This window comes from Vicugna pacos, chromosome 5 (assembly GCF_048564905.1).
Source record: "Vicugna pacos chromosome 5, VicPac4, whole genome shotgun sequence".
Taxonomy (NCBI): Eukaryota; Metazoa; Chordata; class Mammalia; order Artiodactyla; family Camelidae; genus Vicugna; species Vicugna pacos.
In genome coordinates this window covers 78,026,796-78,046,390 of record NC_132991.1, presented here as the reverse complement: position 1 = coordinate 78,046,390, position 19,595 = coordinate 78,026,796, and the positions used below count along the sequence as shown (strand labels likewise).

General features: G+C 43.0%; 1 protein-coding gene across 4 annotated transcripts in view; it reads right to left on the bottom strand.

The window, feature by feature from the left end:
- Positions 1-5,451, bottom strand: part of SMARCAL1 (SNF2 related chromatin remodeling annealing helicase 1) — a 51,842-nt gene extending 46,391 nt beyond the window's left edge. The window contains exons 1-3 of one of the 4 annotated variants that reach the window (XM_072961600.1): positions 4,848-5,451; positions 2,412-3,292; positions 1,756-1,806 (exon numbers count right to left, since the gene is read on the bottom strand). In XM_072961600.1, coding sequence (XP_072817701.1) covers positions 1,756-1,806; positions 2,412-3,234 — 874 coding nt within the window. In that variant the 5' untranslated portion in view covers positions 3,235-3,292; positions 4,848-5,451. Of the gene's footprint in view, positions 1-1,755; positions 1,807-2,411; positions 3,293-4,847 lie in introns of those variants that run through there. The other 3 variants (XM_006207276.4, XM_072961601.1, XM_015241766.2) reach the window with 3 other exon arrangements.
- Between the last annotated feature and the right edge of the window lie 14,144 nt (positions 5,452-19,595).

The window sequence follows — 19,595 nt, the reverse complement described above, 5'->3', positions numbered from 1 at the left end:
TCTTTATATTTTATATTAATAAAAAGTATAATCTACTAAGAAGACACAGCAATCATGAACTGCCTGAAAATTAAGAAACAAATGCACAAATCCACAATCGTTGCAAGAGTATTCAAGGTGTATCTTGTTAGAGAGCAGACTGAGTGTGCCAAACACTGATAAGGATACAGAGGAGTTAAACAACTGATCATCAGCAAAATTCATCTGAAAGCTACAGAGAGAATTCTGTGCCCAATAAACAGTTTTCTAAAGAAAAAAACATGTGGAGTGTTACCAAAAACAACCATACCACCCAAGAAAACATGAATGAATTTGCAAAAGCAGAAGTCATCCAAGTCACCATGCACTGTGGTCAGAGAACAGGAGTAAAAAGATGACAAAACAAAACAGATTTTTAAACAGTCTTTGTAGGTTACTTTTGCATACATCTATAAAAGTATAAAAAAAGTGAAAAAGAAAAAAACATTTGACCTGACATGAAAAAGACTTTGTAACAGTGGAAATCACTGGTTTAACACAAGCAACAGTGAGACTACCAGGTGTCAAGACCTGCAGTCTTTTTTTTTTAATATTATTTCTAACTTATTTATTCATTTAATGTTTTTTGGGGGTGAGGGATTAATAAGGTCTATTTATTTATTTCAGTGGAGGTACTGGGGATTGAACCCAGGACCTGGTGCATGCTAAGCACGCGCTCTACCACTGAAGTGATCCCCTCCTGGACAAGAACTGCAGTCTTAATCCCGAGCACGGGTCTTCTCCTCCCAGTACCTAACAAATGGATTAAAGTAATGGTAAAAGTGAGCTCCCCAAAAAGATCACCAGCAGCTTCCAAAGGAAGAGATGCCACTGGATGCCGTGCATTTCAACAGGCAGAGGCCAAGGAGAGACATTCTGCAGGGAGCTGTCCCATCATCCCCGGAAACTGTCCTGGTGACTCCAGAGAATTCTACCTTGTGCCCCCAAATGGTAAGGGAGTGACTTCACCATGCACCCTCTGCTTTCGGCTTTTTGAACGGGGTGGGGACAGAGAGGGAACAGGAGTGGCTGCCGGGATTGACAAGCAGAACGGGAGATGAGAACACCCACGGCTGACTCTGACTGAGGTGCAGGCTCCAGGCCCCGGGAGAAGGTGACAAAAACCTTGGTGGAAGACAGTCAACAAAACCTCAGAAGGCAGTGTGGTGCACCCAAGGGGCCCGACCAACACCAGACATGCACTGGCTGGAGCCAGTCTGGGCAACGCTCCCTCCCCGCACTCTCGGGTTAACTAGCCGCAGAGAGAGTATGGTGAGGATCTGCACTGTTTGCTGAACTGTTACCCTTCCTGGGAGCAGGGCGTTCACAGCTGCCTGACATGGCTGGAACCTGCAGTCCAACAGGAATATGCACTCTCAAGTCAGATAGCCTGGGTTTGAATCCCAGTTGCACAACCTATTGGCTATGAGATCCTCTCTGGGCCTCAGTTTTCCCATCTCTAAAATGGCTGTTATACGGAATAAAAGAGTTAGCATATATAAGGGGCTTATAACAACCTGGCATGTAGCAGGCTCCCTTAAGTGCTACCTTTTGTTAATATGACCAGTGACTTCCTCCCAAGGACCTGCCTTACTAGGCTGGCCATGGTGAGAAGGAGGATGGGCCTTGGCACCCATAAAGTCATATGAACAACCAGCTAGACTACATCTCCTCCTCCAGAGGAACTTTTCAAAACCAGCATCTTCCTGCACGAGGGGCAATGACACAGCTACTTACTTAGGGCATCGTAGTCCGTCATGCTGAAGTTCCACGTCTTGGTGGCAGGATCTGAAATGAAACAGAAGTACCTGGTTTGCCCACAATGAGGCTGATGGCTGTTGTTATAAGTTGTACTTGGATATTTAACAAAGGTTTATTGAATGAATGAATGAATGAATGAATGCTAAGTTCAAAACAGTTGACTGAAAAGCCCCTATTGCCGTACAAAATCCCTGCAGAGAACAAACAGCAAATATAAATGAGGATAATGCTTCTGCTCTGTCCTTGTGGATGAACCAAACTGAGTACGTCACTTCATCTTGCTGAGCCAGTTCCATCGCCTTTGAAATGTAAATAACACCTACTTATGGCAAAGAACTGTTGTTAGGCTTCAGTGCTACAAGGCATAGAAAGCACCTGGCAGGGGCATCTGCCTCTGAGTAAATATCCATCTACGCTCTGTATGGCCATGCAGCAGCCCCTGGGTGGGGCAACGGTTTGAAGGCATGTCTGTTACAAAAGGAAACATGAGCTAAAATAGAAAATTTTTAACAACTGGATAGACAGAATGTACCAATGCACTCTCTTCATGTTTATGAGAAACCGTCAGAGTTAAAGAGATTCTAGAAATATGACAAAACATCCGAACAAGAACTAGATGGAAGACTTATTACCGTAACGTCTGCTGGGCAGACTCTTAAACACTGCAATGAGCTCCACATTGTACCCGATCTTCACCTGGAAACGGTCTCCATCCCTTATGCATGTTCCCTGCTGGGAGCTTGCCGCTTTCTGGAGTGGGGTCCCCGATTTCTGTTGGAGTCTTCCTTCTGTCTTAGGCGTCACACTCCCTGAGCCACAACGGATGTCAGAAATGTTCTGTCCGGAGGTGGAGGGTCTTGACATCTTGGCCTCTAATTCAGGATCTCTGGGTCGGGAGGAAGAAGCTGCTGTTTCCTGGGAATTCTTTGCTTTGGCCAAAGGCTCATGAGCTGTGTTAGCAAAAGGTGTCAATGTGGTCTCGTGTGAAGCCTGAGGATGACCATAACCTAACTCATAACCCAAGAGCTGTTGGCTGGTGACCTCTGGAGGGCTGTGTGCCAAGGGAGGGGAGATGCCAGTGACAGTCATTTGGCTCGGTGGGCTGTGGCTTGGGCAGGATGTGGGCATCTTCTCTTGCCTTTTCCATGTCCCCTGTGCCCACGTTGAGGTGCTGAGTTGAAAACTCTGGGAATATGGGGGTCTCTGGTCACCATTTGATGAACTCCTGGGATTCTGTTGCTTGAAAACAACACCATGGCTCCCTGAGTTAGAAGGATCCCTGGGGAGGTTTTGAGAAGGGCCCTGCTTGGACTGGGAAGGTGTGGCAGCAACGGCGAAGCCAGAGCCTGCGTTCTGACGCTGTTCTGCCAATAATTTCTCAGCTCTACGGGCCAGAGCCTTTTGCCGATTCTCTTCAATTTTTTTCCTCTGCTCCTCTGTAAGAGGCAAGGACATTTTAACAGGAAAACGCTCATGCAGGAATGTCAGTCTTTAATCAGAAACTTGGCAAAAGCTGAGGAAGGAAAAACAATATTGAAATAAACATTAAATGTATTTATTTGCTTACTTTGATTTTAACAAGCTTTTGTGCCAGGAAATGCACAAGAAGCATAATCAGAGAATAAATTAAGGTTTCTTTTATAATTAAACACTCACACACACACAGGGACAGTAGGTACCATATGCCAAAAACCATGACCTTGACAAAAAGAGCAAAAAGCAAGGTCGATCAAATCCAAAGCTGAAAAGGTTATTTCAACTGCAGTATTTCTCTCTCTCTCGTGCACCAACCAATACAAGTTATCAGATCTCAAGAAAGTTATGCAGTGCAAATTAAATCCATCAGATAACGAGAAGGGTGACATTTCAAACTAGAAAGGATAATGGATTAGACTGACATAGACCAAAATAACCAAATACCATGGAGTGACCCTTGCTAAAATAGCCTCTTTCCAACCTGGAAGAAGGAAAAAAGCATTCGCATCACACACACTGCACACTAAATTCACCTGCCTCCCTGCCCCCCAAAATCAATCCTCTTATCATTCCTGGCAAATCAATCTGCAGATGGTCAGGTGCAAACCTTAGCATGCTTTCCAAATCTACCACCATGGAGCAATCAAGTGACTCTTGAGAAAAATAAGGGGAAAAAATATATATTCTCATTGTACAAATTCAGATGCTACATAAAGAAAAGAGTAAAACTAATCTGTAATCTCATCATCCACCAATAACCACTGTTCATAATTTAAAGAATAATTCTGATTTTTTTCCTATCTATATCCATAGGTATATGTCATGTATTTGGAAGATAGATGAATTTATTACAAAATAGGATCATTAGTGTTCTGTTTTGTATCCACCCCCCTCCCTTTTTTTCTTGCCAATTAATTTACCTAAGTCATTTTTTCTATGAGCTGAGTCACTTTTACAGTACCCTAAACCCAGGGCGCTGGAAACAAATTTCTCTGGCTTGGTTCAGAATAAATAGCTTCCATTCAACGTAATACCATGTGATGCTTACAATGATAACATGGGGACCCCGAGGAGTCAAAGGTTTCCATCCTTGACAAGAACTTCCTTGACAAGAACCCCAAACATCTATCTCCAGAGACCTCCCACTTCCTCCAACCACCAGCAGTTAAGAAAGGGTTAGGGAACGGTTTTGTTCCCGGGGCACGGCTGAAGCTCTCAGGCTCCCTGAGTAAAACACTCTTGCCTAACTTTCCAACCAGGGCTCTCCTGAGCCCCCAAAACTTCCAGGTCCAAGTCCTGGTGTGCTGCCTCCACTAGCCAGGGGAGTCAAGGCCATAGAACGAAGTCCCATTGATCAGCCCCAAACTTATGGTCCCGCCACACGGACGCCCCTCTTCTTTTCTCTGGGACCTGTGTTCCACGCTATTTGGGGGTGCGCCTCTCCCCGACCCCGCAGTACGGGAGCGCCACGTCCCACTCCCACCCCTATCACCTCCACTTGGATTCACCCTTCCCGTTGGCCTACTCCCTGCCCCAGGCTAGCATTTGGTCTCGTCCGCCTCCACCGCCTTCCTCCCAGTTTATCTTCTCACCTAGAGAGAGGCCTGGAAAGCGAGCCACGTTCGCGGCCGACCCCGAGCCGAGGCGCGTCTCCAGAGCCCTCCCGAACCAGATTACTCCTCCGGGTGGCCAGTTAGGAGCCGGTATTTTAACGCTGCCAGTTCGCCCGCCTTATTTCAGGCGCAGGGCCTGGAGGTAGTGTTGGTGGCGGAGTTGTTCACCGTGGAACTACATTTCCCAGCGGGCAACGCGGCCCCAGCTACGCTTCAAAAAGTTAGCGTTATGAGACCGGAGCGGCGCTGCAAGGTCTTCTGGGATTTGTAGTTTGAACCCGGAGCCTGGTGAGAATTAGGAGAGACGCAACGTCATGAGAGGGGCTAGAATGGTGCACCCTGGGAAGTATAGTCCTCGGTGCCCTCAAAGGTTTCATGAAACCTTTCGAGTTCTGGGTCCTGAAAGCCTGGGTCCTTCAGGTTTCCTAAATTAGAGTCTCGCTGACAGAGCTCTCAGAAGGCTGTCAGAGCTGTCTCCAAAGGGCTTCCCAGACGGGCAAACAGATTTGGTAGCTCTTAATAAAAGAAGCCCCAGAGGCGTCCATTATTGAATTGATAACCTTGCAGTTTAAGCCCCACTTGCTGTTCAACTCCAGCCTGACCTTCCTGGATCAAAAGAGAGTTAGCATTGTCGTCATTGTCTTCGTCATCATCATTGTGCTGAGCATTTAGTGTGAATTACCTCATTTAATCCTCACTACAGCCTTACAGCACACACAGTATTTCTATCCTCCTTTTACACATCGGAAAACTGACTAGCTTTTTCAAAGCCTTGGGAGGCTATTTGTGATTCTGATTCTGGAGTGCAGGCTTCTGAGAGAAAATTAGTAAATTGACACTATCAGAGTCAGTCTACCCCATTTCTGAGCACTAGACCCATTTCCATTCCATAATCAACTCCACTATTAAATATTGGCAGTAAATATAAATTTTCCCCTATCATCAGTGTACACGTAAATGTTGATATTCTGTTTTCAAACATGGCTCATTTAAAAACAAAAAGGTAGAGCTCTACTTAAGGATTTGGAAAAACGGCCAAGACGTGTTGTTAAGAAAAACAAAGCAATGTGTATAGTTTGACCCATTTAAATTAAAAAAAAAAAAACCTTACTTACCAATGCATGTAAACTCATAGTTCAAGACCAAGGTGGGATGGGATACACTCTTCTACTTTTTAATCTATATTTTTCTGAATTATTTGAATTTACTTAAAATAATCGTGTAGAACTGTGTGACTTTTAAAACAGTAAATCCAGCTTTTTAAATGACAAAGACATTGGCCTGTCTTACAGTCCTTGAGTAAAGTTCACCAGAACAGTTGGGAGAGGCATGTTGCTATTGTTTGAAGCGCACCTTCTTAGGTCTTTCATTACTCTACACCCCAGCAGCCATTCCCTGCTATATAGTGTGAACAGAAACTAATGAACATCTTGCCCTGCCCTTCCTGTGCCCCAACAGAGTCAGTTAATTTGCTAAGAAAGCTGGTTGCTGGGCATTTCATCCACGACTGTCACCAGTTCATGTGACAGTCACTTCCCTTGGCTGTGCTCAGTTGGCTCACTTGTAAAATGGCATATTGCCCTTTGATGTGAGCTAAGAGGGCATGTGGACCAATGCAGCTTGGATTCTAGTGTTCCTAAAGCCCAATTCAGCAGGTCTGGAAATGAACTAAAAAATATGCTTATCTTTCCAGCTCAGACAGTCTAAAATCCTAAGAATGGGAAATCAGAATAAGAATTCAGTTTTTAAAAACTGTCTTCAGAAGGTAAACTAATCAAAATACCACTCAGTGTTCACATCTGTTCTTTCAGCACCATTTATTGAGTGCTATTATATGCAAGGCTTTTTCTTTTTCTTAATGTCTATACTTCCAAAGTTCTTGAGGCAACTTATAGTGAAAATTCATTCACTGAAAAGGTTTAAAGGTCTGGAAGAAAGCGCAGGAACCAAGGAATGGAGGGAAAGGAGAGGATACTTGTAGCAGCTGAGCTCCAAATTAACACAGAGCCTCCTTGCAACTAAAGCAAAAAAATGGAAAAATCATGCAAGGCCTTCAAATAAACACTGCATAGCTGAGGCTCCCAAACATAGGACAGCTGGGCAGTGCCAGACTGGTTTGAAGCAGCACCTGGTTGCCTTAGAAACACACAAACAAAATGACAATGTGATGAGTATTTTATAACGGTATTTTTTAAATGATTTATATAATGATATAAAATTACATAAGATGGCTTGAGAATTTATCTCATAGTTTTTCATGTTTAACTCATTTTCTTTAGTAAAGTGAGGATGGTCATAAATGCCTTTATTTACCAAAATTAGAAGTAGTTTTCCTTTCAAAAGTATCCAATAATAATTAGTCTGTGAAATCCAAAAATCTGCAGACACAAATTTAAGGGATTCTAGAGATGAGTAAGATCCAGTTCCCAATCCTCCAAAAGATTACCATATTTGAAGGACAGAAGACAGATAGCTAAAATCATCAGATTTAGCAAATGTCCCACATATTTGTCTACAATATTGCATGGGACATATATTAAAAAGCATTATTTATCTGAAGTTTAAATTAAACTGGGGGGCCTATATTTTATCTGACAACCACAAAATCAGTCCACTCCTATTATATCAGTGAGCAACAAACAAACATTCATTGATAGATAGATGATTCACAGGTATACTGAAACACCGAATTTTCATGGGATAGGGTGAGCTATGTGTCCTTCTACTCCGCCATTTTGGCACCAACCCCCCAATACATCAAATTTTAAATCAAGAAGGGACTACCTGGTTTTATAGGTGAGGAAATAGAGGCCAGATCAGCTGCTAGTCCACACAGCACCATTGTGTATTACAAAAAACACACCCAGAGAAATTAGCTGTGCCTGACATCACAGACCCGGCAGAGGCTGGGCTGGAATAGGGAACCTCAATCCCACTGCAGGCTCTTTGTGACACTAATTAAACATACACGAAGTTGTTGCAGGCTTGCTCTTGCCTGACAGTATGTCTGGGTACCTACCACAGTCCTCTCCCTGGAGCTTACATGCTAGTGATGCAGGCACTGGGCTTCCCTCTTCCCTCAGTTTCTGGTCCCCTAGGGAGGGCTTGACAGACCTTTGGGAAGGGAGTTTTTGACAGCCACCTCAAGGGCATGTCATCACTCAAGTTAATTACACCTAGAGCACTGTGATAAGATTCGAGAGCGGATGCAAGATTTTGGGTGTGTAAGGAGGCTATTCCCTCCTCAGGCACTGCCAGGTGGTAAAGGTATTTGCATATCCAAAGCGCAGAGGAGCCATGTGAAGGTTTATAAGCCAAGAAATTCACCTTCCCTAGTGGTTGTTCCGTTCTGATGGACTTAATTGCTTGAGTCTGACAGTTCAGTTTTTCTCCCTTCTTTCATCTGCACCTCCTTAACCCCACTAAAGCTCTAAATGTATTATAAAGACAAAAACTCCAGTATTATTTCTCCACCATGCATTCTATAGTTTAGTGTGAGGGTTTTCCAAGAGTCTTAATTTCTAGAACTGTTTGGTCTTGGTAGCTGTGATTAATTACAAGCCTCTCCCTCAAATCTGGCACATTTTCTGCTGGGATGGCTTTGCCAAAAGCATCCCCCTTGACCCCCTATTCCGGTTTTCTTAGACCTGTGAAATGTCACTTTTCCTGTCCCTTCAAAATCACAAATTCCACTTTATTCATCCATTCATTTATATATTCATTTAGTAACAATTCAAGGACCTGCTATGGGCCATACACTGTGCAAAGGCCCTGTGGTTGCAATAGTCAGTTAAAACCCCAAAGATATCATCCTTTCTTCTTAAAGCCTACAGTTTGGTTGGGGAAGCAGACATGCACAGATACACAAAAGGAAACAAACTAAAGGATAAGTGCTTGAAGGACCTAAACGGAGGGTCCAAGGAGAGACTAAAGAAGGAATGATTTCGTGGTGGTCAGGAAAGGCCTCCCCAAGGGGAGGCACTGAAGCTGAGATCAGAAAAAGGAGAGGAGGCAGCAATGCACATGGCGGAGGGAGGAGGCTTCTGAGCCAGAGGCATCCAGGCAAGAGAGAGCTGGGCATGTTTGAGGATCTGAAAGAAGGCAAGTGTGGCTGCAGGACAGTGGGAGGGAAGGAGAGGGGCACACGGTGGGGCTGGAGAGACCAGTAGGATTGATAATTTCAGGGTCCTGCTGGCCATGGAAAGACGTTTGGATTTTGTCCTGGGAGCAGTGGGGCACCACTGGTAGGATTCAGCCTGAAATAGTATGATATGATATGTGTCTTAAAAAGATTGCTCTTGCTGCTGAATGGAGACTTCCCTGGAGGAGGACAGGAGTGCCAAGAGGAAAGCCTTTGAGGAAGCCATGGCAGGAGTCCAGACAAAAGAGGATGGTGTCCTGGATGGATGGGTCACATTGGAAAGCTGCTTGGAGGGAGACTCCAGCACCATAACTCCTTCTCAGGGAGTGTCTGTGTCTGAGCCCAGCACACACACAGTCAGAGCCCCATCGCTCACTTCCCACTGGCGGCAATGGACGTGAAGTTGCTTAGAAAATTGGTCTAGTAAATGGATCTTTCTTATAGACTGCTGTTTTTTTCTTTGTACTAGGCAACTTCTTTACAGAAATATGAATTGGAAAATTATGTTCTTTCATGATTATTAAAGGAAAATTGGGAGCAAAGAGGAGATCGGAAGCTTGTTCAAGGATATAGATGACATTGGAGCCCAAACTTGATCTCAGTTGTCCTACTTCCTGCCCCTCGCCCAGTACACTGTTCTGTAGGTGCTACAACAAGGGAAGAGCCATCAGACTTTGGCTAATATTCTACGCTTGATATAGAGTAGATTATCCATCCCAAACTGCCCAAGTAGCAGCACCCCATTTGTGTTTCAGCCATGAAAATTTAACACTGGTTAGAAGTCGTTGGCTTGGTGCAATATCTCTGAAGGCCACCAGGGGGCAAATAATAATCCATGATCACAGCCCACGTTACTGTTTCCCGTCCCTCTGTCTGGGCTTCCGTTTATCCGTCGGTTCTCTGTGTTTATGCTTTTTCTCTTCTTATTTCCTTCTTTTTCATCTTATGTTACATTTATTCTCTTTTTACTTTCCCCTCTTCTTCTCTAACTCCATATCCAGCCTGCCCACATCATAGAACTAAAGCTTATTTTTAGTACTTTGTTGTATGTGTTAAATTGCTCCTGGTTCAATTCTCAAAGACTGTATATTTATATTTCCCACCCCTGGCTTATTCCCGTTCTTACTTGCTTGATTTTTCACTCGTGTGGCCATCAGTTGCCTTCCTCCCTTCAATAGAAGAAGAGAGGGGATCCACTCCTGACCCAAATAAAACATCACACAAACAAAAGGTCATTTAATTGTTAAGGAATTCCAAAAATAGGGGAAGATTTAAGAGGCCTTACGGGCTGCATGTTGTCTCCACTGTAACTAAGAGCATCTAAATGACCGTCCAAAGTCTGGGGTTTCTGTGCCTCTGGGGAAAAAGTCGCTCTGTCCTTCCCTTACTCCTGTATTTCACATTTCTTAGCTGTCAGAAGATTCTCCTTAGTTCCACCCCAAATTCTCTGCGAGTTCAGATTTGTTCTGTCCATGGGATAAAGATACATGGAGGTTGCTGCTAGCTGTTTTATGTTCCTGTTGACCTGAGGGGCTTGCGATCAATCAGGTCTGCAAAGCCACGCTGCAGGCTGCGCTGGGGTGGGAGGATGCAAGGGTGGCCTTCTGCTGCAAACAGAGCTGTTTACATCTGCATTAGAAGGAGGCACTCTGAGACTCAATCAGAGAGAAGGAGCAGCCCCGTTTATCACGAGGGTAAATTATCCTAATTGAGCGGTTAAGAGAACGAATGCTTTCTAGGTAGTTTCCAGTAAAGGACCTCCTGCTTCTGGCTGCAATAATAGAAAACCACGGGCCATCAGATCCATTTGGGAAAGAGCATTAGCATCCAGTCCACTCACCTCCTTGGTCCTCCAGCCCTTGTTTCCAGGAAATCAACTCCCTGTTAGCAATAAGTTCAGTATCATTTGAGTTTTTATTTTTCTCTCATAAGCTTCTGAAAGAGCAGGGACTTTCTGCTTAAACCTACTTGTACAGCAAGTTGTGTGCAGTCCAGTAAGTGTTACACACTCAGGCCTTTTAGACTCGCGACACAAGTCTGGAATTTGAATTGATGGAAGTCTGTCCCCACCTTCTGCTACCCCATTTCCATCAAACACACAACTCCAGAATTCCTACTCGGCGCCCCCTCTAGCTTGCTACAGGTACCACCGTCTGTGCTTGTAAACACGTGAAAACACTTTGGTATTTGCTTTTTGAAATAATGAAAAAAATTTAAGAGTCCCATTTCATGCTGGTGGTTGGAGAGATAGCATTTTAAAATATTAATTTAAAAAAACTACATATTTTTTGAATACGCAATACATTCACGTGATTCAAACTCTACGCACGTGTTTAAGAGCACACGTGGTGAAATGTTTTCTTCCAGGTGGAAGCAGATTTAACATAAAGCTATGTAAGCCTCAGCTTCAGGGACCCTCATTTTAGAGGCCTCTTCTAAGGTCCTGAAACTTGTTCTGTATTCATTTTGTATTTTTTATTTTTAAAGCTGCTTCATCCCAAATTCTATGAGCTTCAGTGCCTCCAGGACTTGAATCTGCCTCTGCCTGCATTCCTGTCTCTTTGCCATCCTATTCCTTGCCCAGCAGGCAATATATGTCATCACTGTCTTGCATCTTTTTCTGGCTATATTTTATGTACATTTAAGTAAAAACATATTTTGAGAGATGAGCAGATACAAACCACTATATATAAAATAAATGAACAACAAAGACCTACTGTACAGCACAGTAAGCTATATTCAATTTCTTGTAATGAGCTGTAATGGAAAAGAGTCTGAATATACATATATGTGTATATATATATATGTATTTGTATAGCTGAATCGCTTTGCTGTACACGTGAAACTAACATTATAAATCAATAACACTGATAAAAAATAAAATTAAAATAAATAAGTAAAATGCTATCAAACAGAACAAAAAAGTAAAAACATTTATTCTGCCTTCCTTTATAAGTTGTAACAGACAGGACATGTCAATCTGCACTTTGATCTTTGCATTTGTATTAAAGCAAGTTAATTTCTTCATATTTTGGCTTCCTCCTTTACAAAAAAGGGAAAGGGAGGCCTATCCCAGAGAGTTCCTGTTAGGATTAAACAAGAGCATGTGAAGCACTTAGCCCACTGCCTGGAACATAGGAAGTGATCAATAGATGTAAGTTGTTATTCTATAGTTAATATTTATAATGGGCTACAAAGCTACACTAATGAAAAGGGTGGTGGTGCTGATAACATAATAGCAGGTGGATGATACAGAGTATCTAAGAGCACCTCTGCAACTCTTGGTTATTTACCTGCAAGATGCTGTTGTCCATGGGTGGAGTACAAACACTGAAAAGAAAATGTCTCCAGGAACTTAAAGTCTAGGGGAAGAGAGAAGACATGTGTCAAAAATGTGATACAAAAAGAATAAACTGCCGTGGGGATTGGCGAGGAGCTCGCTGCTGGCTGGAGGGATGGTGGGTGGCAAAGTGAATGGAGTGGTGTCTGAGTTGGCCTTTGAAGGAGAAGTAGGAATTTGATATCCAGAAATAACAGGGAAAAATGGTAGTTCCAAAGATGATCCAATCTGACAGAATCACAAATGCTGAGGAGACTTTGGTTAATTAGATGTAATAATGTTTAAGTGAAATAATTACAGATTGACAGGATGTTTTCCTGAATGACATGATCTTTAGGGTCCTTTTGACAAGTCTGAACGAGAAAAGGAGGGCCAGGAGTCCCTTGGGAGGGCGTGTTATGTGGACTTTGATTGAATTTAGCATCTCAATCTAGCTCTCAGCTGTAATTGAAGGGTCGGGGCGGGGCGTGAAGTATCAATATTAACAAAACCAGTCCCTCGTGAACAAACTCAAAGTTTAAATCTTTAGCTAACACTTCATCAATAACATGTTCTAATTACATTTGAGGCTTTGAAAATATGCCTCTGTATGATAATTGCTATAAAGCAGATTTTAGTCACAGGGATTTATAAACTGTAATTGTACAGAAGAAATAGGGAGCTTATTAAATTGTATCATTTGATTGCAACTGCAGATCTTGACAAGGCTTGGAATGACGGGAGACCCCAGCCACACCGCCCTCCCCTGCCTCACCACCACCCCTGTATACTGAGTGTATAAGTAACACTGCAGATGCAGAATGGTCCACAGATCATCTCACCAGTTCCCACGGCCAGATGGGGCTTTGGGGAAACTGAGTGCCAAGCCACATGTTTGATAAAATGAATCTTTTATCTTGATCCCAGAAGTTCAAGAGCCCTATGGCTGAGACAGCTTGCCACAAACACATGCTCCAGGGAAGAACCAGTTCTCAAGGCTTTGTGATTGGACTGAATATGTTTCAGACCTGAAGAAAGGGAGTCTCCAAAGCTGGCCCACCCAGCATGTGCAGGGCAGGCTTCTTCCACCCGTCTGGTACCCCTTTTTCCAAAACCCCCTCTCAGTCTAGATTTCCCTTGGCACCCTCCAATCCTTGCCCAACCGGTGTGTGCTGCTTGTGATCAGCAAGTCATTTCAAGAAAAGCCTTTTAATTAAGAGGAGAGCAACAAATTATTCAAACAGAGTCATTTATTACCCTGCCATCTGGCCAGGACTTCTCCTGGCCCCCTGCTCCTCTGAGCCTGCACAGGCAGAGAAAGGGACAAAGGGGATGGAACGTGGGAAGACCGAGCCAGCCCTTCCAGGAAGCAGGGAGAGAATTTTAGGAGGATTTCTTGGCATTGTTTCCATACTGTAGAAACTGAGCCTCAGTTTCCTTATCTGTAAAATGGGGGCAATAATGCCTACGTCAGTGCTTGGGAGTCACCTGGCACAGTGGAGCTGTTCAGGAAATGTAAGTTGAATATGAAGCCTGTAAATTAGGAGCTTTGTTTTGAAGGTGGGTGGTGATGATGGTGGCAGCAATGGAGGTGGCAGTGGTGGCAAGAGTAAAGCAATGAGATTTCCTAGGGTAAACAAGCCCCAGCTGGTTCTCTTTCTGTTGTGATTCACAGGGTCATTCCCTCGTCCCCTCTCCCAGATGTCAGGGGAGCTCAGGAAATCCATGCCTACCTCTTGCCCCTACCCCCTTCAATCCTGGATGTAGGGCGTTATCCTAAGAGAAATGCATCTTGAGCCTTCCATATCTGGGTCGGGCATAAGAAGGAGGGCTGGGAGAGACTTAGGGGCAAAGCATGCACAGAATTGTTGCACAAAGTGCAATAGATCAAGCGGCCAGGGTTCCAGCCTCTCCTTGCCAGGTCAACTCCTCACTGGTGCAACTCCAAACACTCCACGCATTTCCAGGTTTCCCCCAGGGGCATGAGCCTGTGCTAGGCTTAAAATTAAAATGCGAATCAAATTAAAGTAAATGCAAGACGTGAATCGAATTAAATTAAAGGTGAAAAAAAAGTAAACGACAATCAAGATATTTTAAATGTAAAAAAAAAAAAACAACCCTTGAGATAATCAAGAAAATTTGAACTGGATATTAAATGATAGGAAAGAATTTTTGTTCATTTTGCTTGGTATGATAAAGAATAATTTTATGTAAAAATACAGACAAATGTACATACAATAATGGAAAAAAGAAAAAGAAAAACCCTCAGTGGTGACCATCTGCATACAATATGTCTATGAGCTTTTTAGAAAATAGTTCCTGGGGGGGTGCTGCTCAGCTCACAAGGACTCCCTTCTCTGGGAACGTCCTCTACACAATACTCAAGGGGAGTCAGTTTGTATCACCTATCACTCCCCTGCCCTCCGCTATAGATGATGGGTTCAGGAGGGGGTGGGGCACACCTGACTCAACCAGAGCATCTTCACGGGAATTTGGCATCTTGAACTGGGAGCCCAGGGTGTGAGAGCTGAGTCATAGTAACAGCGATCCCAGAAAAGAGTCAGGCTGCAGGTGCCCAGGTCTCCAGAACCACTTTGCTTCCTGCCTTTCTTGGGGTTTGGCAATTTAGTCCTTCCAGGGTTCCTGTGAGACATCATGGAATCTTTCCCCAAACTTTCATTTCTTTGTGCTCAAGCCAGCTAAAGTCGATACCTGCTATTTACAGCTCTAAGATTCTTTCATCCTAGAGACAAATCACCTATCAGGAGAGGATTTACAGATTAAAGACTGACTGTCATAGATTAGGTCCCTTGGAAGTCAGAACTGGAGAATTATTTGAGTCCTTATTGTGGTTATATATAGATAAACCCTGCAAAGAAGTGTGCAGTTGAACGTGGCAAATCACTTGTCTTTGCATATATTGGAAATTATCATTTAAATAGAATAAATGTTGTAGCCAGCTTCCCAAAGGTCCCCCATCAAGCTTGCTGCTTGATGTTCACATTCTGGTTTAGTGCCCTCCCATATGAATAGGGTTGCCTTGTGTGACAAATGAAATATTGCAAAATACTGCATATGGAATATGACTCCTAAAATCAGGTTATCAAACACTGAGGTTTTCACCTTGTTCTGTCTTGGGTCACTTACTGCAAAAGGAGGCTAGTCTCCATGCCATGAGGACACAAGCATCCCTATGGAGAGGCCCAAGTAGTGAGCAGGTGAGGGCTCCTGCCACCAGCCAGCCCCGACTTGCCAGCCATGAGAGTGGGCTACCTTAAATGTAGATATTCCAGCTCTACTCAAGCTCTCAGATGAAACAGTCCTGGCTGATAACTTGATTGTAATCTCCAGCCTGAACTGCTGAAACTGTGAGGTAATAATGTTTGCTGTTCTTTTAAGTCACTATGTCTTGAGATAATTCATTACACCCTAATAGATAAATAATCCCCCAAATCAAACTCCTCATGAAGACCCACAAGACCGTAAATGGTCTCCTTGTTCCTCCCCAATTACATCTTTGATCTCGTCTTTGACTGGCCACCCTGACTTCCCTGGAATGTCCCAGGCACACTCATGCCTCAGATACTCTGCATTTGTGGGCTTCTCTACCCTGGATCACTCTTCTCCCAGACACTTAAATGACTCTCTCTCTCTCTCACCTCCTTCAAGTCTTGGTTCAAAACTTACCTTCTCCGTGAAACCTTCCCTGATCACTTCTATAAAATTTAAACTCTTCATCTCACCTGACAATTCCATCTCCCTCTTCTGCTTTATTTTCTCCATATTCCTTTTCACTATTTAACATAGTATTTATTTTACTTACCTGCCTTCTTTATCTCTAGCTCCATAAGGGCAAGGATTCTTTGTGGGTTTCTTCATTGCTTCCTTAGGGTCTGGAACAGTGCCCAGCACACAGGAAGCGCTCAATGACTTATTTGTTAAGTGAATGAGTAAGTGAGTTAATCAAGTTACCTTTCAAAATATAGAACATATTATATGGGCTCCTTGTAGAAAAATTAGAAACTATGGTAGCTTTAAAAAAATTTTTGTTGTTGTTTTTGATTTTGGCAGAGGAGAGAGGTACGTAGGTTTATCTGTTTGTTTTTAATGGCAGTAATGGGGACTGAACCCAGAATCTCGGGCATGCTGAGCATGAGCTCTACCACTGAGCTCTACTCTCCCCACTGTGATAAGCTTTAGGAATGAAATAAGAACCACTGTCTGGAAATACCCAGTACTGACATTTGCTATGTATCCTTCTTGACTGCTCTCATCCATGTCCTTTGAGTTGTAAAGAATGGAAATCCAGTCTGGCTGACCCAAGCTCAGGGATATTAATCAAAGGCTGCAGCAGACTTCAGGGAACCCTGCAGAGCATGAAGTAACTCTGGGCCTCAGAGGAACAACACTCCAATAGACACAGAAGCTGCTCCTTCTGGCTCCATGAGACCCTATGACCCCCCTCCAATGGTGTCTCTGCTTCGTCGTTCCACCTGCTCCCATGTTCTCTGAAGATCACTTTCATCGCTCCCTCATTAGTTCACACGTGGTCCTCCTGTCCCCCTGGCTCAGTCTTTCATTTTCTCAATCCTAAATTTCAGGAAGACTCTGTGCCAGCTTAGGCCAGCCAACCTCATCAGGTAGACCGGGTCACAACCTTGTATGAGTTTGCTGGGGCTGTCATAAGCAAGTATCATAAATTCGGTGGCTCAACAACAGAAACTCATCATCTCACAGTTCTGGAGGCCAGAAGTCCGAGATCAAGGTGTCCGTAATGTTGGTTCCTTCTGAGGGCTGTGCCTCTCCCCTAGTTTCTGGTGATTTGCTGGAATATTTGGTTTTCTTTGGTTTCTACCGCATCATCATAATCTCTGCCTTCACTTTCACATGGTGCTCTCTCTGTGTGTATGTGTTTGATCCAGATTTCCTCTTTTTATAAGGATAGTGTCCTATTGAATGAGGACCTTAATGACCTCATCTTAACTTGATCGTCTACAAAGGTCCTATTTCCAAATAGCTTCACATTCACAGGTACGGAGGTTAGGACCTCAACATCTTTGTGGGGACATGATTCAACCCATGACAGTCACGTGGAAATAGTAGATTTGCACCTTCAAGTGGCTCTGAGTAGTAGAAGCAATGACATATGTCCGATACCAACGTTGTTGTCTATATAAATTTCTTCATGCAAAAATGGAAACGTATTACGCATGTTTCCCTTAACAGTATATTGTGAAAAATTCCTCATGTCAATAGCATATTTCACCTTGTTTTTAATAGCGGCATAGTATTATACATAATTTATTTAAGCAATCCTTTATTGTTAGATTTCTTCCAATTTTTTTTATTGTTTTGTACAATACTGCAATGAATAACTTTGTCTATAAATCTCTGTGCACACTGATAATTATTTCTTCAGGATAAATTCCTGGAAGCAGAATTAGTGGTTACAAGACTATGACATTTTAAAAGCTTTTAATATATATTATCAAGCTGATTTCCAGGAGGTTTGCTGAGAATGCCCATCTCTCATCTTTGCCAGCGTCCAGGAGAGCATTTTTGGTCAGCCAAAGTCAAAGATTACAAAATATCTTACAGTGGTTTTAATTTCTTTTTTTGAAGTGAGATTGAATTTTTTCTACATATTCATTAGTCACGTGCATTTCTTGTTGGGAGAAATTGCTTATTTATTTTTCCTAATTTTCTATTAGACATTCTTAAAAATTAGTGATTTATATTAATTTTCTACCTTAGAGATACTAATCTATTATACATTGTAGCTATCTTTTTTGTGGCTTCAGTTTATTATTTTATTTTGTTTACAATGCTTTTGAAATACAGAAGTTTGAACTTTAATTTTCGTTTTTAGTTTCTTTCAATTCTCTTATGCTTAGAGAGTATCTCCATCCATAGAGGAGAAAACAATCATGTATATTTCTTTTTACCATTTTCCCCCAATAGTTTGTATTTTTACATTAAAAATGTTGACCTGTATGCTCTCATTACCTCGGGTAGATTAAACATGACTGCTATTGTTTTCTGCTCTTACTTTTGAGAGATGGAGTCTAGTTCTCCTCTTGAATCCGGCTTCAGTGACTTGATGCGCCAATAGAATGTGGTTGAACAAATGTCCTGGGAATTCTGAAGCTAGGTTACCCTCTTGTTGCACAGACTAATGGAGTCCTGAGTCTCCGTGTAAGATGTCTGATTACCTTAAGCCACTATGCAGGAGAGGTTATGTGTAAACACTTGACCATCCCAGCTGAGCCCAGAATTCCAGCCATTTGCACCAACACAAATCAGGTATCACCAAGTAACCTCTGTCAACACTAAATGGAGCAGAAGAATCACCCAGCCAAGTCCTGCCCAAGTTCTTGACCCATAAACTCATGAGATATGCCATATCCAGTTGTTCCTTTAAGCCACTAAATTGTAGGGTAGTTTGTTATGCAACAATAGATAACCAGAACATTACCTCTTGCCTAGGGTATTATAACAGAAGCTGTGAGGTACAGAGAAAGTACTAGAATTGCAGGAAAATGGAAGAGTCAAGAGTTTCAACAAGAGTATTCTCATCAATTGATAATGACTGATGATATTAAAAGCAGCAAGATTTACAGCTGACATGTACTTTGAAGCAGAAAAAAAGGCAAATCTATCCCAACTCCAACACTTTTGAGAAAAATTTTGAGAAAAAAGCTCTTTTTAAATAATTGAAACCCATGGGGCATTTTCAGTGTACCAGACAGAGAGCCAAGCCCTTGACGCAGATTTTCCTCAGTTAATCTTCATCAGACTCCCTGTGAGTTGCTACCATTATTGTCCCCATTTGACAGATGGGAAAATGGAGGCTTCAGGAGATTCAATAACACACCCATGGCTACAGAGCAAAGACTAAGGTTTGAATCCTTGTCACAGCCTGCACACTTGGCCACAGGACCTACGTCTCTTTCTCTGCCTCGGAATGAGGGCAATGCTCTGATACCAGCTAGCGGAAGGTGTCCCTTTGCCAAGGGACAGGTCTGAATGTCCTCTTCCCCAAAATTCATGTCATTTGGACATCTCAAAGTCTGCAAAATTAGAGGGCTGAGCTAGACAACTCTCCAAATTCTCTTGCAGGTCTTATAAGCCTGTGGTTCCTAACACTGAGCCATGGCGCTGGCAACTTGAACAATGCAAAGGAAATCAAGTGATGCCTCTGAGGCTGGGATTCAGAGTGACTTTTCTTACCCAGGGTCCTCTGGTTCCAGGCACCTGGAGGAATAGG